Source organism: Oncorhynchus gorbuscha, linkage group LG15, assembly GCF_021184085.1.
Source record: "Oncorhynchus gorbuscha isolate QuinsamMale2020 ecotype Even-year linkage group LG15, OgorEven_v1.0, whole genome shotgun sequence".
In the NCBI taxonomy this organism is placed as follows: domain Eukaryota; kingdom Metazoa; phylum Chordata; class Actinopteri; order Salmoniformes; family Salmonidae; genus Oncorhynchus; species Oncorhynchus gorbuscha.
Window position 1 is genome coordinate 38581300 of NC_060187.1, and position 25784 is coordinate 38607083.

General features: G+C 42.8%; 1 protein-coding gene across 11 annotated transcripts in view; it reads left to right on the forward strand.

The window, feature by feature from the left end:
* Positions 1-25784, forward strand: part of celf5a (cugbp, Elav-like family member 5a) — a 279495-nt gene that overhangs the window by 226538 nt on the left and 27173 nt on the right. For 7 of the 11 annotated variants that reach the window (XM_046301113.1, XM_046301115.1, XM_046301118.1 and 4 more), the window contains exons 4-5: positions 5892-6020; positions 7270-7349. In XM_046301113.1, the coding sequence (XP_046157069.1) occupies positions 5892-6020; positions 7270-7349 (209 nt within the window). The remainder of the gene's footprint in view (positions 1-5891; positions 6021-7269; positions 7350-25784) is intronic. The other 4 variants (XM_046301114.1, XM_046301120.1, XM_046301122.1 and 1 more) reach the window with 1 other exon arrangement.

Consider the following 25784-nt stretch of genomic DNA (forward strand, 5'->3'; position numbering starts at 1 on the left):
CACACGAACACACACACACACACACAAAGTGGAAACAGAGGAAGTGAACATGATTCAGTACCGCCCTCATTACAAACCTCTCTCTCTCTCTTTATTTCATCCATCCTGGCTTATCGAGGGCTGCAGGTTCTTATGCAAGCCAACATGGGCCTGGACATTTTTACCATACCCCTCGTGAGGGCTTTCTTCTGGAGCTTGCAGCAGTGCCAAAACCCTGAAAGTCATCCTATCACTATTCACTGGAAGTCTTCTTATCCATTCCACTGTCAAAACCCCAAGCAGCTATAGCCCTAGGAATGTAATCAGCAGACACACTAATACATCTCCAACATAGTAGACCTGACTGCAAAATCTCTAATGTATGCAAGATGGGAACCTTGAAACGTTCAATGGGAATATGCAGTATGCACAGCTACAAGAAAATCATAGTAATATACTGTGTATCTGAAGACTGGAGACTGACTGAAGCATGATTAATGATTCATGGTTTTATCAGTGTTGCAAATAAATAATTGGATTACAATTACAATGAATTGGGTGAGGAGATTAAAATCATACTTTTCAGATAAGCCAAATGTTAATTTGAACTTGATTTCAAATTCATATGAAAACACACTTATTGATTATAAATCTCAGATGGGCTCAGTAACCTTCAGGATATAGAACCAGGCAGTACATTCCCCAATAATTATTCCATGCTTTAATTTCCAATGCAACAAACCGTTGCTTATCAGCTCAGGCCAGATTCAACGCGATGGGTGTAACTTTCAGGGCGGAGTTGTGGGTGTTTAGGAGGAGCTGTCGCTGTAACACGTCGCGTGTCGCATCTAAATGACTAGTTGGGATTCTGTGAGATGCAAATGTAGATCTTTTTCATCTCTCTCCTATTGATTATGCAGAGGTATAGGAACTGTGTTGGTGGATTATGTGTAAGAGCTGTATTGGTTTTGTGGTAGGTTACAGTATAAATGGGCTGCAGGTGAATCTGGTCTCCGCTGTGTTCATGGTCATGTGGACGACCAGTTAATTGGGTAAAAACAACAGCCTTAATAGTTATTTGTGGAGCGGCAGTAACCAGTAGCTGTGTGTTCCTGGCACCCCACTGTGAGACTGCACTAATCCACAAAGCTGCATTAACAGCCAGTCGATACAGTTTTGTTTTTTAAGTCCTAAGCACTGGGACTTTTAATTTTACCCCAAAAATTCTCCCCAATTTCGTGATATCCAAATTGGTAATTACGATCTTGTCTCATCGCTGTAACTCACCAACGGGCTCGGGAGAGGCGGAGGTCGAGACAAGCGTCCTCCGAAACATGACCCGCCAAGCCGCACTGCTTTTTAACACACTGCTCACTTGTCCACCGGATGTATAAGGTGTTTGGTTTTGCAAGGTGTCTAGGCCTTTTCCATACCCACGTGCTTTTTTCAACTAGCTAAAAGCAGGCTAGTTGGAGTCTATGTGTGTACTTCCTTTGGTACAACCGCATGCTAAAGCTACGCACAAGAACACACCACAACCTAGTGCTGCACCCCCACGTAGAGTTGTGGAGCGCTCCACTGACAGTGAATGGCTTCCACCGGAATGCACTTGACACATCTGGTGGACATGTGGCTTAATCCGGAAGCCAGTCGCACCAGTCTACTTGCAGGCGCATGGCCCACCACAAGGAGTCGCTAGAGCGCAATGAGCCAAGGAAAGCCCCCCGGCCACACCCTCTCTCAACCCGGAACGGCACTGGGCCAATTGTGCGCCACCCTATCGGGCTCTCGGTCACGGCAGGCTGTGACACAGCCTGGGATTGAACCCCAGGCTGTAGTGGAGCCTCAGCACTGAGATGTAATGCCTTAGACCACTGTGCCACTCGGGAGGCCGGCTGAAGAGATTTTTAAACAGCAACATTATCACTGCCTCTTATTTAAAGATTTAACAACAGCATCTCAGAGAGCCTATCATTAATCAGGGCTTTCCCTAAAGTGGTGAATAATTTATAACTGTGACAGCGTGAGTGTGCACGTGTGTGTGTGTGTGTGTGTGTGTGTGTGTGTGTGTGTGTGTGTGTGTGTGTGTGTGTGTGTGTGTGTGTGTGTGTGTGTGTGTGTGTGTGTGTGTGTGTGTGTGATGTGCGTGTGTGCGTGTGTGTGTGTGTGTGTGTGTGTGTGTGTGTGTGTGTGTGTGTGTGTGTGTGTGTGTGTGTGTGTGTGTGTGTGTGTGTGTGTGTGTGTGTGTGTGTGTGTGTGTGTGTGATGTGCGTACATGTGAGTTCATAGCCTACTGTAGATAAACAAGATAATGTTCCTCGCTGTGTGTTGTAGCTAGATGAACAACAGCTCGAGTCTCAAGGTGCCGTTTTACTCCAGAGCATCATGGCTGGGAGAATAGTTCTGCCAGATGATGTATTTTCATGTGTTGTCAGGTTGTTTTTGAAGCCCACTCACTCAGGAGTAGAACATGCTCTCTCCATCTCTCAGCAGGACCTGAAGAACTTGTGCCAACTCTAAATGCAGTGGCACTGGACTCATTCATATTCCATCACATTACTTATGCCAGTCTCTGAATCTCCACATGAGGACAATCCAGTGGAATTTGTGATGGAGTGCAGTGAAAAGCTAAAAGCCCACAATAGGACTCCAATTGTTACCGGGCCTTTTGTTGCCCTCTGTAAACCAACCAATGTTACACAAGGACCCTATCTGATATATAGGTCTGTTCCTGACGTGCTCTGAGTCCAATAAATATTATTCTAGTCAGCTCTAGGTGATTTCCCAGTGAGCAATTTATCAGCGATGGCACAGTTGCAATGTCGTATTTTAAGACGTGCCACGGGAGGTCTGTTCATGGCATAAACGGCATAGTGCGGAACATATGAAATTCATATAGGTCAGCTGCATACATTAATCCTGCCTTGTCACATCCCCATCATCCATAGAGGGTGGGTTGCTGTAAGAGTTATAGGCCTGGAAGTTATCAGGGCGCCATGGAGGAGAGGGGAAAGGCAAAGGTGTGTGTGTGTGTGTGTGTGTGTGTGTGTGTGTGTGTGTGTGTGTGTGTGTGTGTGTGTGTGTGTGTGTGTGTGTGTGTGTGTGTGTGTGTGTGTGTGTGTGTGTGTGTGTGTGTGTGTGTGTGTGTGTGTGTGTGTGTGTGTGTGTGTGTGTGTGTGAGCACTTGTGGATGTGTTGAGGGAGTGGGTGCATAGATTTGAATCCCCCCACAAACTCCCCCACCTCCAAATTCAAATTCCCCCCAAGCAAGGTGAAGGAGCGTCTTGGCCTTTTATTTTCCAGTTCAGGGCTTTCTCTTTTGCAGATAAATGCTCTCCAATCCACCATGACAGATGTCACATTGAATCGCTTCCATTTTGATACATACCCTCTGATCCTGCCACTAACAATAAAGAGTGCAGTACGACGGCCACTCCTCCCTAGACAGCACGCGCTCTGACACTGTTGATTATTTTAAAGGTGCGTCATTGGCCCGGCTGAGTGAGGGAGTCAGCCGGGGCCCTGGCTGTGGCAGAGACCGAGGCAGCTGATGCTGCAAGGGCCTTGGCTGGCTGCTGGAGGAAGAACCTGGATATCAGTGGGTCCTGCCTTGGTCAGGGAACGCCACAGCACAACAACACACAGTCTGAGTCTGTCTCTCATGGCCAGAAAGGTCACCCTGACACACTGCATTACCACAGACTGGGAATGATGTTGAACTCCAAAGCCCAGAGTCTGGCCCTGGATTCCTCTTCTGTCTTTGTTTGCCTTTGTTACATAGGTGCACTAGAAGTTATAGAAAATCTGTAAAGGGGATGTTGGGAGTGGTGTTGCTGCCAGTTGGACTCAGTGAGCATAGCATTAATCATAGGAGCAGAATCTCAGTAAACACTGCATGTCAGGTCAAGGTAAAGACCAAGTCCCCCTGCATTTAAAAGGGCCTAAGGTTGATGTCTGCTCCCCCATGGAAATCTAATTAGGATAATACAAACATCCCCAGAAATATCTGTCCGTTTAAGCTAGAGATGTTTTTGCATTGGATGCGTCTCAATCCACCACATCCGCCGACTTCTGCATCTGCGGTGAAAGGTGACAGAGCTAGAGTGGTGTTTGTCAGAACATTAGACATCTGTGGTGAAAGGTGACAGAGCTAGAGTGGTGTTTGTCAGAACATTAGACATCTGCGGTGAAAGGTGACAGAGCTAGAGTGGTGTTTGTCAGGCCACGAGACATCTGCGGTGAAAGGTGACAGAGCTAGAGTGGTGTTTGTCAGGCCACGAGACATCTGCGGTGAAAGGTGACAGAGCTAGAGTGGTGTTTGTCAGAGCTAGAGTGGTGTTTGTCAGGCCACGAGACATCTGCGGTGAAAGGTGACAGAGCTAGAGTGGTGTTTGTCAGAACATTAGACATCTGCGGTGAAAGGTGACAGAGCTAGAGTGGTGTTTGTCAGGCCACGAGACATCTGCGGTGAAAGGTGACAGAGCTAGAGTGGTGTTTGTCAGACCACGAGACATCTGCGGTGAAAGGTGACAGAGCTAGAGTGGTGTTTGTCAGACCACGAGACATCTGCGGTGAAAGGTGACAGAGCTAGAGTGGTGTTTGTCAGACCACGAGACATCTGCGGTGAAAGGTGACAGAGCTAGAGTGGTGTTTGTCAGACCACGAGACATCTGTGGTGAAAGGTGACAGAGCTAGAGTGGTGTTTGTCAGAACATTAGACGTTCCGAAAATCGGTCTTCACACAAAATGGTCTAAACGGTTTGACAGTAGTCAGCACAGCCGACCTGCCAACCTATGTCCGAACACTGTAGCTACACACCAATATGACACCTTTGTGCAAAGGTGAGACTCTCACGAACACTTCCGTCAGTTGTTTCGCTCTAGGATGCCCACAGGCCTCACAAGACTCGTCTGAAGGTCCCCTGGTATCAATTCAAATGAATTATGGAAGTATACAGTATATAGAGACTGTATAGTGCCAAAAATAAGGGGTTAAATATATGCTAAAAATATATAATTATATCTCTCAGATATAGGACAGACACTTCAGAGCAAACTTCCTTTTGACCATCTGTAGTTTCATGTCGTTAATCTGTTTATCAATGCATTTGTATGGGCTAATAACAGTAGGGCCAAAAAAATGCAATATCTAATACTTTAAAATTATTTTGAGGGGATACTTCAAGGGGTCTTCAAATTTTAAATCAAGTAACTAAATTATCCTTACAAAAAATGCCATATAGCTTTAGACAGGGCTTAGACTCTTATGGGTTGACAGGACTCAATAATACAATATACATGTTGAAAAACCAGCATCATTCTCCTCAGCCTTCTCCGTGCTGGAGAGACGTGCCATTGTTCATTAAAGAGCTCTGGAATTTTACTTATTTGCCAATACACTGGATCAGCAGCAATTAAGTATTTGAGGCAGAGAAATATGGAGATTGAGAAACAAATAGCCTGTATTCACTAATATTGTAAGTCAACTGTATAGCAGGCAGAAGCAGGACCTATAGAAGAACTGGCTGGAGCTCCTGGTGTATCTGAAGGACCAACTCTGTTTCATCAGCCTGCTGCTTCCTCCCTCCATTCCCCCAGGGTAGGGTCATGGCCGTTCTCTGACTGAACCCCAGGCCTACCCTGGGCCTAAATATGTGAGCAAACCCAATTATCGTCAAAATTAAAATGAGCAGACTTGGCACAGGAACAATACACTGTGACTCAACTCACAGAGCTAAATGGGGCAGACAAATACATCGCCCCATCTTCATTTGCCACTGAGCACAGTGAGCAGACCCTACATCGGGATAGCTAGGGTAATGACATTTTTCTTGTAATGCTCATTTAGACTGGTCGCATTGAAAGGTCAGAGATTTAATGTAACCCTTAATTTGCTTATCTCTTTGTTCCAGAAGACAGGAAGCTGTTTGTCGGGATGCTAAACAAACAACAAACTGAGGAGGACGTGTACCGCCTCTTTGAGCCCTACGGAGTCATCGAGGAGTGCACCGTCCTAAGAGGTCCCGACGGAAACAGCAAAGGTAGGAACCGATTATATATAGTACCTCTGACATTTTCTAAGATTCTAGGTCACTGACTTTGACCCTTGAGGTGTTTCAGCTGAGAAATCACGTATTCATAACGGGCATGTGTCCGTTTAGTTTTTCAGTAGTGAAAAAACAATCAACGTAAATGGGTTTCTTTATAGGAGTCATCATGGCTTATATTATTCAGTCAGGTTATGGTAGGCCTGCAAGTGAAACATTCCCAAAGATGTACGATCATTAGCCCTAACTGATGCACTGTACTCTAGGCCCCATGGTCTGCCCACCCATGGTCTGCCCACCCATGGTCTGCCCACCCATGGTCTGCCCACCCAGACACCAATACCTTCTGACATGCAGTAAACAGCAGTGGGAGCCCTGGTACTTCATGTCTCTATAAACATAGTCCGAGGCCAGTGTTTATGAAAACTGTTGTGGAATTATCTCCGAAGTAGAGGCCCTTTCATTCTGACTTGACAGTCATGCAGAAGTAAAGAGGGAATGGGGGCTGTCAAAACAATTGTGGTGTTCTTTACAGGAAGACAGGACATTGGGGCAGCTAGGGGACGTTTCATTTTGTCTCCGCTATACTCTGTTTGGGTTATGTGAATCTAGGCCCACATTGGCCTACAGCTGAATAACTCATAACGTCCGGAGTCATAAGTCAGATAATGCACTTCTTTACAAATACGATTGAATTTCCAGATGTTTATGGATACTGGTCTGTCAACTAACCCTTATAATGTACATATTCATTAATATATTGTCTGTTTTGTGTATATTGGCCAGAGGTCGATAGGAGTTGAGCTTTTGCTGGAGCTCCTGGTGTACACACTTGAAGATCCAGTACTTCTCTCCTCTAGTTATACCTTCTCTAGTTATACCTTCTCTAGCTGCAGGTCCTGATCAAACCAGCATTAGTCCCTCAAACATGTTTGGCTTCTTTCGAGGAACTGTAGACTAATGCGTAATGACTTAAAACAATCTACATTTCACTGGGTCTGTATTTAATATGCACAGACCGGCATGTGGCGCTAAATAGCATGCTTTTCTGCTTCATCAGTGCAATCTGTACAAGAGCCTGCAGCTTGGGCAGCCTGGGGAGGAGCAGCCTGCTGTGCCTCCCTGAAATGTTTTGGCGTGCTTCTCCTCACAGTGTTTAATAAAGGCACCCTGCCTCTTTCTCCATCCCTGTTTGTGCGTGTGCGTGTGCGTGTGCGTGTGTATGCGTGCGCTTTTTTTCCAGGCTGTGCCTTTGTAAAGTTCTCCACACATGCTGAGGCCCAGTCTGCAATCAGTGCCCTTCATGGCAGCCAGACCATGCCAGTGAGTACACTTCCTGCCTTTGTTCCACACAACAGTATGCAACATGCACAACACGTACAAATGACAACAGCAACTTTACTTTAGATTCTACTGATCAAGGCCTTGCAGGGCGGCAAAGACTCTTTCAACCTACAGTTTTTATTGACCGACAATCTGCAACCGCCCTCATGAATATTACAGCTTTCACGAGCAAACGGGTACAACCACAAACCTTCTTTCTTTAGAATGAAAGGTATTGGTACTTTATGTAGGGACGTCAAACATTCAGCCTGCTGCTCAGATCCTATGGTCACTCTAGTCTCTAAATCTCTAAATGGTTCAACTAATGAGAAATATACACTGAGTGTACCAAACATTTTCTATGACAGACTAACCAGGTGAATCCAGGTGAAAACTATGATCCCTTATTGATGTCACCTGTTAAATCCACTCCAATTAGTGTAGATGAAGGGGAGGAGACGGGTTAAAGAAGGATTTGTAAGCCATGAGACATGAATTGTGTATGTGTGCCATTCAGAGGGTGAATGGGCAAGACAAAATATTTGTGCCTTTGAACAGGGTATGGTAGTGGGTGCCAGGCGCACCTGTTTGAGTGTATCAAGAACTGCAGTGCTGCTGGGTTTTTCACGCTCAACAGTTTCCCGTGTGTATCAAGAATGGTCCACAAAAGGACATCCAGCCAACGGCTGAAAACAGGTCATTGATGGAAGAGGACAAAGGAGGCTGTCCCGATTTGTGCGGAGCAACCGACTGGCTGTAGTTAGTCTACTGACAGTCCAGTACAACATTGGTGCCCAAAGACCCACAAAAGAATGTACAACTCGTCGTACCTTGACACGAATGGGGTATGGCGACGGCCTTACAGAGGTCTACTTCTTTCAGCAATAAACAAGAAACTTGCAGTTGCAGTGAGCTAAAGAATGAAAACACTGGACACTGGAGAATTGGAAAAACATTGCCTGGTCTGATGAATCCCGTTTCCTGCCATTTTCACACTGATGGGAGGACCAGGGTATGGAGAAAACCAAGAGTACACGCATCCATCATGCCGTGTGTCAACATCGCAGGCTGGTGGTGGTGTTAGGCGTGTTTTCATGGCACACATTGGGCCCTTTGCTAAATGTGGAGCTGCGTTTGAATGCCACAGGACATCTGAACATCGTCGCCAATCAGGTGCATCCCTTTATGGCAGCAGTGTATCCATCTGCGAATGGATTTTTTTCTGCAAGATAATGCACCATGCCACAAGGCTAACATTGTCAGGAATGGTTCCATGAACATGACAGTGAATTCAGCTTACTGCAGTGGCCTTCCCAGTCACCAGATCTCAATCCAACTGAGCATCTGTGGGATGAGATGGAACAAGCTAGTCAGATTAGAGATCCACTACCAGCCAACTTGACAACTGCGGAAACATTGGAGTCAACGTGGGCCAGCATGTGGAACGGTTGACACATTGTAGGGTATTGAATTGGGGTTGCAACTTTCTAAATTGACCAGTAAACCACCAGATTTAAGACGTCTACTGGCCCTTTTGGATACTTCAGATTATCACAGGTGTCTGTCATTATCTGTGGCCCTCAGGCCTTATCACATATAAAATATGAAAGAATTAAATAAGATGATTTTAAAATATAAAAAAATAGAAGAACAAAGCTGTAAAACATTGTCCGCAATTTAAACCATCTTAGTGAATACCATTGGTGTTTAATATGAAGGTTTCAGCATTTAATATCATTATATTTATTTTACTATGTCTATGTATTTGTTGTCAATGTTTTTGCATCAAACTGGTGGCAGATTTGGAAAAAAAGTAGAGATAATTGAATATAAGATGTTTTTTCATTCATTAGGCTATTGAACCATCTACTAGAAACTCATGGATGTTTTACCAAAATTACAGACAGTATGTGGACAGAATGTGTTAGTACAGTAGACAAGCTGACGTTTTGACCACATCCAAATTGGGGGGAATTACACATCCTTTTTTTACCTCAGATTGGTGATTTTTATTATCAACATGATGACAAGATCAATTTGCTTAAAACAGATCAATATCTTTGGTTTTGTACTGTTGATTTTGTCATACCCGCTGGGGGTGGTAGGACTATCCTTTTTCTTTTTCAAATGGCACGGATAATTCGGGGTGGTCTCTAAAAAGTCACTGGCCACACAAAAATACACGATTTGAAAGTTAAACCATTACTTCAATAGCGGCCAACCATTGTCACTGTTGCCATCCTATGGCGGGTCGTGATTGGTTGAAGATAACTAACAGAAAGTGACTTATTCCCTTTTCCGTGATGGCAGCCTCACAAAATCAACATCCGCCAATCCAAAATAGAGATAAAAGCCTTTACAAGTCCTCATCTAACCAACCATGTATAGGTTATTCCCAGTTTCCGTGGAGCCTTTGAATTAGTGTTATTTTAAACTACGCCCCCAAACGTTTGGCCCCTGCTCTATTGATTGATCTTCTACAAATTGTCCTCTATTCCGTGTGTTGTTTTTTTTAGGTATTTGATTTTAACGTGATAATCCATAGGAGTGATGGACAAAACAATGTTTACGTTTCTCTTTCTGTTTTGGTGACCCCGTATCAAAATGCAACATTCCAAAATGTAGCTGACTGTGTTCTGCAGGTGGTTTTCTAACCAGTGATGTGAAAATGTATCCGGTTGTTAGTTTCATAAGCACATATCACCCCCCCTTAATCAATGAGTGATTTATTGCCACTTGACAAAACAGTTTTTTTTGTGTATGTGCCATTTAAAAGGTGCTCGTTTAAAGTAGCATGATGACCATTGTTGCACAGGTATGTGTAGATAGTACATTTTATTTTTATTTTTATTTTTATTTTTTTATATCACAAATTGTTTCTGCATATTGGTTATTGATTTGGACACTTTAAAACTTTGTTTTGATATTGGGCTATTTATCAATGTCTTGTCAACAGGAAGCAGCAACAGCATTATATATTTTTTAGGTTTTAGGAATATAAATGTAACTTTCAACGATAATTTCCAATGATACTGTACTTAATAAGGTAAAAACTGCTGAATGAGTCAGAACGTGCAGTGATTTATTTATTTTGGATACACCAGAAATCACCAAAACGGGTTTACCCCGCCTACTTTTCAACAATGATTTTCTTCTCATTGAATGATAATGGGTTCAAATCAAATCAAATCAAATGTATTTATATAGCCCTTCGTACATCAGCTGATATCTCAAAGTGCTGTACAGAAACCCAGCCTAAAACCCCAAACAGCAAGCAATGCAGGTGTAGAAGCACGGTGGCTAGGAAAAACTCCCTAGAAAGGCCAAAACCTAGGAAGAAACCTAGAGAGGAACCAGGCTATGTGGGGTGGCCAGTCCTCTTCTGGCTGTGCCAGGTGGAGATTATAACAGAACATGGCCAAGATGTTCAAATGTTCATAAATGACCAGCATGGTCGAATAATAACAAGGCAGAACAGTTGAAACTGGAGCAGCAGCACAGTCAATTGTTCAAAACATTGAGCAATTTTTGCATTTGACCCATGAACAAACACCGTAATCATAGCAGTAACTACTGTATTACTGCTAGGTGTGCCTATTTGTATGTGGCTCATGTTTAGGGAGGCCCCTCTAAACCCTTTTTGTGCACACTAAACCTGCATTATAAAGTTATTCTGCACGCTACACATTATTCAGTGGTTTGAAATACCCTCTGCCTTAACTCTGTCTTTGTTGGAGAAACTTCAGGTGTGGAGCAGGACCCTGAACTCTCTCACCACTGTTGCGTTACACCATTTTATGTTATTATTTATGGTCGCACAGAGCGTGGATGAAGAGAGCGTCGGACGAGCTGACTGTGTCATTAGTTTTGGTGCAACCTTGAGGTCAATATAAGTGCAAATGACTCTGGGACATGAGGATAGGCTGAAGATAGAGCAGAGAGCACACAAGGTCCAGCCTGTGGTATTGGACAGCCACAGCATTTCCCCCACTCTCCCCTCACTCTTCTCTCTTTCCCAGCCTCCCGGGATATTAGGCAATAGACTTGTTTACTTCACCTTTCACCACATCGGCTGCTGAATTATTCATTTGTGTATAAGGAGGGGGAGAGGCGGTTGGGAGATGGGAAGAAGAGCGGAAGGGAAGAGACAGAAATGAAGGAGAGATGGAAAAACGAGTGAGGAGGCAAATGGACAGGATTGATCCCCTCCTGGTCGGCTAAATTGATTATAGAAATCTTATCAGCATCTCATCTCCTGTGTCGGGGGTTTGGATGGGCGTGGGTCGGCCCCGGACGCTCCGTCTCGCCAGGATTAGACTGACAGACAGAAAGACAGAGCACCATTAGGCCTTGGGCCTGGGATACTCAGAGGACAGGCCTGAATTACCCATGATCTGCATCTACAGCACCGCACTGAACATGGAACAGCACTGCTAAAGGACTAACAGTGCATCTATACAGTTTCTTACAGGCCCGAATCGTCTACTGTTCCATGTCATGAATGACCCTATTCGTTCTTTTAGAAAATTCTCCACATATAGGGTCTACGACTAACTGTTAAAACAAATGAGTGTGCAGCATTTACAAGCTATTCCAAGTGATCAGTCTAAGAAAAGAGATGGCTATGGATCATTTCCAGCCGAGAGCCTAGCTGAGGTTTTGGAGTGCACTGAATATAAACACTATAACTAACAGCTTCTTAATAGATCAACATCAGATCCCCCAAGTCTCTCACACACACACACACACACACACACACACACACACACACACACACACACACACACACACACACACACACACACACACACACACACACACACACACACACACACACACACACACACACACACACACACACACACACACACACACACACACACACACACACACACACACTCTCCTCTCAATCACATGCTCATACAGCCATAAGCAAGGGTCAAAGGCTCACTGACTGATCTTATTTTCCAGCTCGGAGGATGTTGGGGTGTTGTGAATGTGTGTCTATGTATACTGTATGTGTGTGGGAGGGATCTGAGTGATAAAATGTGGGTGGATTTGAGGTTCAGATTGTGTGATTGTATGTGGTCTCTTCTGTATGTGTTTGTGCATGATAATGAGCGTGTGTATGTGTTGTTTCTGTTTGAGCATATGAATGCGAGACAGAATGGTTTCCTTCCAACTATTTAATGTGGATGAATTACCTGACTCATGGGCTGATGGAAACAGGAAATCCCATTACAATTGTATAAATGCCGACAGACAATTTGTTCGTTAGACATGGTGGGATCTTTTTGTATCGGGAAAATTAATTATGCGAGAAATGGCAGTGGAAATGTCTTTATGTGCAAATATTGATATAATAACCATCATATCGAAGTAAACTTGGAGTCACGCAATGATATGTTAGGTGGACCTCCCACTACGACTCGGGAAACCATGCAGTTTATTAGGCTACAGATGAAATAAATGATGATGAACATCACAGGGTGGTGAAAGTACACGGTGATGAGCTTGATGCTCCTTTCCAATAAACAGAGAGTCCTATTCTGGTCACATGGTGATTGACGCTTGGCTGCCGTTTGACAAATGAATGTAATCTGGCTCTTCTGTCCATAATAATGTCATCATGTAGGTAGCCTACCCACACTGTATCTGAGAGCTGTTGGCTAGAGAGCATGTGCCAAGACCAGAGTGGGCACATTTAGCTATTTAACGCAAATGTTTGTGTGACAAAACCATCAGAAGAGTTGAAAATGGAAACCCATTTAACTTGTATTTTTCATTCGGTACCTGGGATTTTAAGTTATTTTTATGTGCACTACATCATTGTGCACAGCCTGTTATCAGTAATACATTCGTTTGATGGGATAAAAAATAAAAACAAGTTTTATATTCGCATGAAAATCTGTCGCAAATTGGATGGAATCCAACTAGTGAAGCTAAAACGTATATTTGTCTCTATAGTTTAACATTTTGGATTTGAGATCAAATGTTATATATATTAGAGGTCGACCAATTAATCGATTAGGGCCAATTTCAAGTTTTCATAACAATCGGTAATCGGCCTTTTTGGATGCCGATTATGGCTGATTACATTGCATTCCACAAGGAAACTACGTGGCAGGCTGACCACCTTACGTGAGTGCAGCGTCAAAAGGACATTGTGGCTGCAAGGAGCCAAGGTAAGTTGCTAGCTAGCATTAAACGTATCTTGTAAAAAACAAATCAATCTTCACATAATCACTAGTTAACTACACATGGTTGACGATATTACTAGGTTAACTAGCTGGTCCTGCGTTGCATATAATCAATGCAGTGCCTGTTAATTTATCGTCGAATCACAACCTACTTCAACTTCGCCAACCGGGTGATGATTTAACAAAAGCGCATTCGTGAAAAAAGCACAATCGTTGCCTTTATTAAAATCAATACACAGAAGTATATTTTTTTTAAACCTGCATATTTAGTTAAAAGAAATTCATGTTAGCAGGCAATATTAACTAGGGAAATTGTGTCACTACTCTTGCGTTCAGGGTATATGCAACAGTTTGGGCCGCCTGGGTCGTTGCGGACTGTGTGAAGACAATTTTTTCCGAACAAAGACCTAATTAATTTGCCAGAATTTTATATAATTATGACATAACGATGCACAACCTTCAATATAACAGCAATATTTAGACTTGGGGTTGCCACCCGTTCAATAAAATACAGAGCGGTTCCGTATTTCACTGAAATAATAAATGTTTTGTTTTCAAAATGATAGTTTCCGGGTTTTACCATATTAATGACCAAAGGTTTGTCCTTCTGTGTTTATTATGTTATAATTAAGTCTATGATTTGAGGCTCGTAAGCAGTCATTCAAACAGCACTTTTCAACGTTTGCCAGCAGCTCTTCGCAATGCTAGAAGCACAGCGCTGTTTATGACTTCAAGCCTATCAACTCCTGAGATTAGGCTGGCTATACTAAAGTGCCTATAAGAACATCCAATAGTCAAAGGTATATGAAATACAAATGATAGAGAGAGAAATAGTCGACGCGTCATATTTCCTATGATAACTACAACCTAAAACTTCTTAACTGGGAATATTGAATAACTGGGAATATTGAACCACCAGCTTTCATATGTTCTCATGTTCTGAGCAAGGAATTTAAATGTTAGCTTTTTTACATGGCACATATTGCACTTTTACTTTCTTCTCCAACACTGTGTTTTTGCATTATTTAAACCAAATTGAACATGTTTCATTATTTATTTGAGACTAAATAGATTTTATTTATGTATTATATTAAGTTAAAATAAAAGTGTTCATTATTCACTCAGTATTGCTGTAATTGTCATTACTACAAATATATATATAAAATTGTCCGATTAATCGGCATCTGCTTTTTTTGGTCATCCAATAATCAGTATCGGCGTTGGAAGAAAAAAAAATCTATATATGAGGCAACAGTACAGAATATCACCTTTTATTTGAGGGTATTTTCGTACATATCGGTATAAACGTTTAGAAATGAATGCACTTTATGCATCTAGTCCCCCCCATTTGAGGGTGTCATAAGTGTAACCCTCTCACCAAAATATTCAGATAAGTCAGCTTTAAAATAATGGTGAAAAGGACATCTCAGTATTTTAACTTCTAAGATATTGACTCGCTAGGGGAAAAACGAGAGGCGAGGGATATTACTAAAACATACAGTGTGTTCCGGAATTATTGCCACCCTTGTTAAAGATGAGCAATAATGACTACACATATGAAATAATTCAAATACTATTTTATACTAATACAATTGCTCAGAGAAAGAGATTGAGAAAAAAAGTATTACTTGTTAAACAAAACAGGTAGGGGGTCAAAATTGACATCCCTAAGGATTTTTTTAACCTTTATTTAACTAGGCAAGGCAGTTAAGAACTAAATCTTATTTACAATGACAGCCTACCGGGGAACAGTGGGTTAACTGCCTTGTTCAGGGGCAGAACAACATATTTTTACATTGTCAGCTCAGGGATTTTATCCACCAACCTTTCAGTAACTGGCCCAACTCTCTAACCACTAGGCTATCTGCACAAATTCAAAAATGTAATATTTGGTCCCATATTACTAGCACACAATGTCCACATCAAGCTTGTGACTACAAACTTGGCGGATGCATTTGCAGTTCTTATTGGTTTTGTTTCAGGTCGTTTTGTGACCAACATAAATTAATGGTAGATAATGTATTGTGTCATTTTGGAGTTACATTTATTGTAAATAAGATATGAATATGCTTGTAAACACTTCTACATTAATCTGGATGCTACCGTGATTGCAGATAATCCTGAATTAATCGTGAATAATGACGAGAGAGAAAGTTACAGAGGGTCAAAGATCATACCCCCAAAACATGCTAACCTCTCACCATTACCAATAACAGGGGAGTTAGCATGTCTTGGGGGGTTGATCTTTGACCCACTATAACTTTATCATTACGAGTGAACTCTTACACAACTCAATCATTGAACACTGTTCATTTTAGCAAGCTAAATTGGCGCTGAAGGTATGATGAATGATCCAGTCAAATGAATGGAAACCCAATGTTACTTACCTGAAGCAAACTCCTGAAACAATCATTCCAGGGCCGATGCCTATTTGTAATCCATGGCGGAAAACGCCCTGCATGTGATTGAAACGATGTCCTGTGCCATTGGAAGAAGTCCCAACTCGTCTTGGAAGAAAGCAGCTCCCAATCCAACGAAATCTAGGCTAGCTCCCATTGAAGCAACGATGGCTACACTCTTCACAGCAGGTGAATTCAGGTCAATTTGATATAGATGTTTAACTAGACTTTCTCTAGAATTGTAACAGGTAAATCGAATGAATCAACAGTCTCTTTGCTAAATGCAATTCATAATTTCTTCAGATGCCTTCACATCTGGAGCGGCAACACCAGTTTAAGTGCCCATAAAACTGCCTTGCCACAACAAAGTTCAGGCGGTTGGCCTAAAAATGTAGCATTGCTCCTCATTAGCTAAACCAAACCATGTCACTTTAGATTATCTGAACTGTAAAAGTTCTAATCATTTAAGTGGATGGCACATCAAATAACTCTACCAAACAGGTGCTTCTTAAATTATTGACAAGTCATTTCATTTTAATTCTGCACATGAAAGCAAAAACACATCTCCTACCATTACGAATAACGGGATGTTAGCATGTTTTGGGGGTATGATATTTATGCCTCTGTAACTTTCTCACTCATGAGAAGTGACTCCAAAATAATATTATACATTATTTACTATTTGCTGTGGCGCAGCGCTCTAAGGCACTGCATCTCAGTGCTAGAGGCGTCACTACAGATTCTGGTTCAATTCCGGTATCAGAACCGGCTGGGATTGGGAGTCCCATAGGGCGGTGCATAATTGGCCCAGCATTGTTGGGTTTTGGCCGGGGTAGGGCTTCATTGTAAATAAGGATTTGTTCATAACTGACTAGCCTGGTTAAATAAATCACAAACAAATACACCCATCAAGTTTATAGAGTCACAAGCTTGATCTAGTCATTGCGTGCTAAGAATATGGGACCAAATGCTAAACTTTTGACTAAATGTAATACACTATATAAGTGAATTTGAACAAATACTTATAACACTTTCAAATGACGGACAAGATACATGAAGTGCTTTCATTTCTAAACGGTAAAACAGATATGTATAAAATGTCCTCAAATAAAAGGTGAAATTCTGTACTATCACCTCATATGAAACATTTGATCTCAAATTCAAAATACTGGAGTATAGAACCAAATAAGTTTAATCTCCAAATAAATACGAGTGGCGCAGGGTGGTGGGAGGTGATGACAGGTCAGATGTGAGACCCTGAGAGCCTCTCCATTCCATTCCAAGCACACACGCCTCCTGCCTGGGCCTCGGTAGACCTCACATGGCTGAGGAAGCAACACAATTAAAAATGTAAGCGCTGGAGCTGTAAAGCAAATTGCTGGGATTCAGGAAGGCTGTGTCTAAGGGAAGTCCCGGGACAGAATAGGAGGGTCTTTCTGCTGGATTTTTTTTCTCATTTTGTCTGTCATAGTTGAAGTGTACCTATGATGAAAATGACAGGCCTCTCTCATCTTTTTAAGTGGGAGAACTTGCACAATTGGTGGCTGACTAAATACTTTTCTGCCCCACTGTATATCTTTGTAGTGATTAGGTTTATTGATACACCAACTAAAGTGTCAAATGAATAACTTCGCCATGCTCAAATGGATATTCAATGTCGGCTTCTTTTTTTACCAATCTACCAATAGGTGCCCTTGTTTGCAAACCATAGGAAAACCTCCCTGGCCTTTGTGGTTGAATCTGTGTTTGAAAATTCACTGCTCAACTTAGGGACCTTGCAGATAATTCAATGGCACTGTATGTGTGAGGTACAGAGATGTGGTAGTCAATTAAAAACCATGTTCTACACCATTATTGCACCCAGAGTGAGTCCATGCTACGCATTATATGACTTGTTAAGCACATTTTTACTCCCGAACCTATTTAGGCTTGCCATAACAAAAGGCTTGAGTACTTATTTATTCAAGACATTTTAGCTTTTCATAATGAATTTGTAAACATTTCCAAAAACATAATTCCACTTTGACATTTATGGGGCATTGTGTGTAGGTCAGCGACACAACATCTCAATGTAATCCATTTTAAATTCAGGCTGTAACAGAACAGAACGTGGAAAAAGTCCAGGGGTGTGAATACTTTCTGAAGGCACCGTGTCTGACAGGGAGATATGCTAAGAGGAGAGAGTCAGAGCCCATATCGAAGTGTGATCTCGCTTTACACACACTATAAATATCATTTTTATAGAACGACAGCCAGTGTCACAGTAATAAAATGAAATGTCTCATGCATAGTTTAATGTTAGGAGGCTACTTCACATGGATGATATATCCATGTTTCTCGTCATTAAACAATGTGCCGTAATTATGTTGAACTTGATAGTTTCTGCATATTGTTCTATTGCTTATAAGATGTCATTTTTCCCTAGTGTCACTTCCCAAGCAATTTACATTCTAATCAGAGCCTAATGGATTACACTAATTTGTTATTTTACTAACCAAGCACTAAATATACAGTGTGTGTTAAGTCATTCACGGTGGTTATTTAGTGCAGATGAATGGGAATCAGTGTATCATAATGAGAATGGAGACATGAAACTACACAATAGAAAGTTTAACACTGAACTCACTAAACAATTATCTGGAAATAGCCACACAGCTGTGTATTCCTGTTGGAGCGAGTGGAGTAGGAACTAGGAACCTTTGTTCTAGTGACTAAGCCCCCGTTTGACTAAACCAAAGAGACAGGGACACCGCTAAGGCACTCGCCATGTGACACTTTGTTCTATTACAGGTTTTCTGAGTCGCAGCGGCTTATGTAAGATGACGGCAGGCGCAGGATAATTCAACCTTATTACCTTATTGCGAGGTAATGCGCTGAGACAGATGTGTAGAGTTAAGGCAATATCAAATATATAGCGTCGTTTGCAGCTTTATCTGGACCATTCACACGGGTTTGGAAAGGAACCAAGCTGGCCCTGAGCAGACTTCTCTTCTCTTTGAATCCCAGTCCCTTTTCCCTATATTCCTGTGTAAGAACAGCTGCCCATTTTATTCCCACAGTTTTACTCCCTCTCCTGAATCCACTCTAGAGGCTCTGAGTCGGTGGGGATTCTGCCTGACACTTGGCAGCTTAAAATTGAATGAGACTTTTACTTCATAGTTCATCCACCTCTCTACTTTGTACTGTGGAGAGAGAGATTCTACACCGTGATATATTGAAAATGTGCAATACAGTAAATTGGGTAGGCATGGGAACAAGCATAGGAATGGACATGGAAGATAATGGTGTCAACAGCCACGCAAATCATAGACTGTTCTCTCTGCTACCGCAAGGAAAGTGGTAGTCGATGCACCAAGTCTGGAGCCAACAAGACCCTGAACAGCCTCGACCCCCAAGCCCCCCTACCCAGACTATCTGCATTGACCCTTTTTGCACAAATCTTTTTGACTCATCACGTACACTGCTGTTACTGTTTATTATCTATCCTGTTGCCTAGTAACTTTTACCCCTGCACATTGACTCAGTACTGGTACTCCCTGTTGTGTATTTATTCCTTGTGTTATTTTTTTCTATAATTTTTCTATTTTTCACTCTGCACTGCTGGGAAGGGCCCGTGAATAAGCAGTTCACTGTTAGTCGACACCTGTTGTTTATGAAGCATGAAACATACAATGTGATGTTGGCACATAAAGTGAATGGCTTGTATGATGACTAAAACAGAAATAAAGAGCTCGTGCCTGGAGCGGCTGTCATTTCCGCAGAGAGGAGAGAGAGGGGGTTATTAGGGAGTCATCCAGATATGTTTAACCTTTCCACCTTTCATATTAGAGGCTGAGAGTGTGGTGCAGTGGCACGATGGCTGCTAGTAAATCCACTGTAAGTCTTCCAGGGACTCTGAAGATCCTGGAGTTCATGCAGCAATTTGAAGGTGCCGAGACACTGCCGTAGCTCTGGGTTCACACAGAATCTAACCCTGATCAATACAACCAATCTGGGAGAGCCAATAGCTGGGCAGAGACACAGACCTCAATCTGGATAGAATAGGAGAGAACAGAACAGGAGACTGACTAGGAGCTGCATTGGCATTGCACTCACACGCTCAATCCACAATTAACCACACTTCCATATGCAAGCACACTCCAGACTGCTTGACAGAACAGGAAGGAGCTCGGGCTGCAGCGTCCCCTCTCTTCGTTGCTCGCAGACAACTTAATACCTTCAGATTATAAATTCCAACCCTGCCCAAGAACCTGGGAGCCTGAGCAGGAGAGGAAACGCACCACGAGTCTCATTATCAAACCAGCTAGTCCTTTAATAGCTTTTTTAGTGCTGTGGGGTAGAATATTCACTGTTTACCACTGCTGCACATTCCTGTATTGCAGTCCTGCATCCCTTCTCCCAGACTCGCCTAAAGATATACACCATAATAATGTTAAAGGAACAGATAGTAAACCTGGGCAGACACAACACAAGGCCCTTCTACCAGAATGACTGGGCTGTGTAACCTTGTATGGACTCTCACTCCAGATGATGGACTGTGGGTCTGGAGAGGAGATGAGGGGGAGGATGAGTGTGTGTTCCCTCTTTCAGACGTTTTACCCTTGCCCTACTACCTAGGAGCGCATGCACTTCATTGTTAAGTCATACAATGCACTTAATGAGGAGGGGCCTAATGTGGTGCTGGTGGTGAGGAGAGGCAGCTTTGTGAGGCCGTGCACTTATGGCCACAGCCATCCGTCAGGGGAAGATGGGATAAGGGGATAGTGAAAAGACAGGGAACATAGAGGAGGTAGAAGAAGAAAAAATATTCCACTCCACTGACTATCTTTTAGCATCTCTGGCAACCTGCAAATCACGCCTACATAAGCAGAGAGCCAAGCCCCGAGCCAGATTGTTAAGCCTGGAAATTAAATGTGATTGACACATTTTCAACCCCCTCAGCGGCTGAATTTAGAGAGAGATGGAGAGAGAGAGAGAGAGAGAGAGAGAGAGAGAGAGAGAGAGAGAGAGAGAGAGAGAGAGAGAAATGAAAAACTTCCTCACCTCCCCAATGTGTAGTTGGGAGCCTAGGGAACAGTATCCCCACTGTGGCTCACCACACAACCTCCCGACCCCCCCCCAAGCCCAAACACCTCCCAGCTAGCTCCTGAGCCCTACCCAACCCCCACCGCCACTCGCTGCTATTATTGACAATCTCACATCAATTTCAGGGAGCCTCTTATCTCAAATGACGCACAACCTTTCTACACTGTCAGATCAGAGTAATATTTCGGCCTTTTATATGGATCGATTGGGCAGTTTTGGGGGGGCAGGGGGAGGCAAGGCTGAGCGAATGAAAGGTCAGATGTAGAGCTAAATCATTTGAAGATTCTTAATGAATGGTGTGTGGCAGACACACCTGCTGGTTTGAGAGAGAGAGAGAGAGAGAGAGAGAGAGAGAGAGAGAGAGAGAGAGAGAGAGAGAGAGAGAGAGAGAGAGAGAGAGAGAGAGAGAGAGAGAGAGAGAGAGAGAGAGAGACTTAGAAGAGCTCCTTCACCAGGGTAAATAAGTGCTTACTGGTGCCCATGCAAATCTTAGCCCCTTCATCTCAAATAATCATGTCGCTTGTTTTGGAAACTTTCTTGAATGGCTGGACCAAGGTTAAGCACCAAGAACTTTCTTGAATGGCTGGACCAAGGTTAAACACCAAGAACTTTCTTGAATGGCTGGACCAAGGTTAAACCCCAAGAACTTTCTTGAATGGCTGGACCAAGGTTAAACCCCAAGAACTTTCTTGAATGGCTGGACCAAGGTTAAACCCCAAGAACTTTCTTGAATGGCTGGACCAAGGTTAAACCCCAAGAACTTTCTTGAATGGCTGGACCAAGGTTAAACCCCAAGAACTTTCTTGAATGGCTGGACCAAGGTTAAACCCCAAGAACTTTCTTGTAAAAAGAGTGAACTATGTATTAATGCACAATATACTTGTTTGGCCTAAATGACATGGCATTATAAATAGATGGAAGGTTTATGGTTGTATCTGAAAAGAGGACATTACAGATAGAAGTAGAGCTGGTTGATATGACTCTACATACCTACTTATGTATGCAGACCGCAAACACACAGAGACAATATCATCAATAAGACAAATGTCCAATCATGTAGTATCTGGAATGCTATAAAACTGTGAGCTTGATGTTCGATGAGAGGAGCTTTCTAATATTGATGTTAACAACAGGCCTAATGTCAAATGAGCAGTGTATGCTGAACAATTAAACCATCCAATCACATTATCATGCATGACTTGTTTCAGACTTGATCATTTAACTCGAGTTCATTATCTAAACATATTTTATTTAATCATGCTCAAATTTTTTGGTACCCCTCCACAAAAAACGAGGCATGCACAATTTTCTCTGAAATAACTTGAAACTGAAAAAAGTCATTGGGGTCCACGGTTGTTTATTCCATATTTAATAGAAATCAGACTTTGCTTTTGATTTTTTATTCAACATAATACTGTAGATCAGTAAACAAATGAAAATGGCATGGACAAAAATTATGGCACCCTTAAGCAAATATTTTGTTGCACAACCTTTAGAGGCAATCACTGAAATCAAACGTTTTCTGTAGCTCTCAATGAGACTTCTGCACCTGTTAACAGGTAGTTTGGCCTACTCTTCCTGAGCAAACTGCTCCAGCTGTCTCAGGTTTGATGGGCGCCTTCTCCAAACTGCAAGTTTCAGCTCTTTCCATAGATGTTCGATAGGATTCCGATCAGGACTCATAGAAGGCCACTTCAGAATAGTCCAATGTTTTGTTCTTATCCATTCTTGGGTGCTTTTAGCTGTGTGCTTTGGGTCATTATCATGACCTGCGACTGAGACAGAGCTTTCTGACACTGGGCAGTACGTTTTGCTCCAGAATACCTTGATAGTCTTGAGATTTCATTGTGCCCTGCACAGATTCAAGGCAGCTTGTGCCAGGCGCAGCAGAGCAGCCCCCGAACATAACCGAGCCTCCTCCATGTTTCACTGTTTCACTGTTGGGGCGGCAGGGTAGCCTAGTGGTTAGAGTGTTGGACTAGTAACTGGAAGGTTGCAAGTTCAAACCCCCGAGCTGACAAGGTACAAATCTGTTGTTCTGCACCTGAATAGGCAGTTAACCTACTGTTCCTAGGCAGTCATTGAAAATAAGAATTTGTTCTTAACTGACTTGCCTGGTTAAATAAAGGTAAAATTTAAAAAATAAAGTAGGTATGGTGTTCTTCCCTTTGAAAGTTACTTATTTGCGTCTGTGAACATAGAGCTTATGTGACTTGCCAAAAAGCTCCAGTTTTGACTCATCTATCCAAAGGACGTACTCTCAGAAGCATTGTGGCTTGTCAATATGACTTTTAACAAGCTCCAGTCTGGCTTTTTAATGTTTTTCTTTCAAAAGTGGCGTCCTCCTGGGTCTTCTTCCATGGAGCCCACTTTCGCTCAGAAAGCGACGGATGGTGCGATCAGAAACTGACGTACCTTCACCTTGGAGTTCAGCTTGTATCTCTTTGGCAGTTATCCTTCGTTCTTTTTCTACCGTTCCCACTCTCCTTCTGTTCAATCTGGGGTCCATTTTCCTCTTGCGGCCGCGCCCAGGGAGGTTGGCTACAGTTCCACGGACCTTAAACTTCTTAATAATATTTGCAACTGTTGTCACAGGAACATCAAGCTGCTTGGAGATGGTCTTGTAGCCTTTACCTTTACCATGCTTGTCTATTATTGTCTTTCTGATCTCCTCAGACAAATCTCTCCTTTGCTTTCTCTGGTCCATGTTCAGTGTGGTGCAACACAATGATACCAAACAGCACAGTGACTACTTTACTCTGGTCCATGTTCAGTGTGGTGACCACAATGATACCAAACAGCACAGTGACTACTTTACTCTGGTCCATGTTCAGTGTGGTGACCACAATGATACCAAACAGCACAGTGACCACTTTACTCTGGTCCATGTTCAGTGTGGTGCAACACAATGATACCAAACAGCACAGTGACTACTTTACTCTGGTCCATGTTCAGTGTGGTGACCACAATGATACCAAACAGCACAGTGACCACTTTACTCTGGTCCATGTTCAGTGTGGTGCAACACAATGATACCAAACAGCACAGTGACTACTTTACTCTGGTCCATGTTCAGTGTGGTGACCACAATGATACCAAACAGCACAGTGACTACTTTACTCTGGTACATGTTCAGTGTGGTGCACACAATGATACCAAACAGCACAGTGACCACTTTACTCTGGTCCATGTTCAGTGTGGTGCACACAATGATACCAAACAGCACAGTGACCACTTTACTCTGGTCCATGTTCAGTGTGGTGACCACAATGATACCAAATAGCACAGTGACTACTTTACTCTGGTCCATGTTCAGTGTGGTGCAACACAATGATACCAAACAGCACAGTGACCACTTTACTCTGGTCCATGTTCAGTGTGGTGCACACAATGATACCAAACAGCACAGTGACCACTTTACTCTGGTCCATGTTCAGTGTGGTGCACACAATGATACCAAACAGCACAGTGACCACTTTACTCTGGTCCATGTTCAGTGTGGTGACCACAATGATACCAAACAGCACAGTGACCACTTTACTCTGGTCCATGTTCAGTGTGGTGACCACAATGATACCAAACAGCACAGTGACTACTTTACTCTGGTCCATGTTCAGTGTGGTGCACACAATGATACCAAACAGCACAGTGACTACTTTACTCTGGTCCATGTTCAGTGTGGTGCAACACAATGATACCAAACAGCACAGTGACCACTTTACTCTGGTCCATGTTCAGTGTGGTGACCACAATGATACCAAACAGCACAGTGACTACTTTACTCTGGTCCATGTTCAGTGTGGTGACCACAATGATACCAAACAGCACAGTGACTACTTTACTCTGGTCCATGTTCAGTGTGGTGACCACAATGATACCAAACAGCACAGTGACTACTTTACTCTGGTCCATGTTCAGTGTGGTGCAACACAATGATACCAAACAGCACAGTGACTACTTTACTCTGGTCCATGTTCAGTGTGGTGACCACAATGATACCAAACAGCACAGTGACTACTTTACTCTGGTCCATGTTCAGTGTGGTGCAACACAATGATACCAAACAGCACAGTGACTACTTTACTCTGGTCCATGTTCAGTGTGGTGACCACAATGATACCAAACAGCACAGTGACTACTTTACTCTGGTCCATGTTCAGTGTGGTGCAACACAATGATACCAAACAGCACAGTGACTACTTTACTCTGGTCCATGTTCAGTGTGGTGACCACAATGATACAAAACAGCACAGTGACTACTTTACTCTGGTCCATGTTAAGTGTGGTGCACACAATGATACCAAACAGCACAGTGACCACTTTACTCTGGTCCATGTTCAGTGTGGTGCAACACAATGATACCAAACAGCACAGTGACCACTTTACTCTGGTCCATGTTCAGTGTGGTGACCACAATGATACCAAACAGCACAGTGACTACTTTACTCTGGTCCATGTTCAGTGTGGTGACCACAATGATACCAAACAGCACAGTGACTACTTTACTCTGGTCCATGTTCAGTGTGGTGACCACAATGATACCAAACAGCACAGTGACTACTTTACTCTGGTCCATGTTCAGTGTGGTGCAACACAATGATACCAAACAGCACAGTGACTACTTTACTCTGGTCCATGTTCAGTGTGGTGACCACAATGATACCAAACAGCACAGTGACTACTTTACTCTGGTCCATGTTCAGTGTGGTGCAACACAATGATACCAAACAGCACAGTGACTACTTTACTCT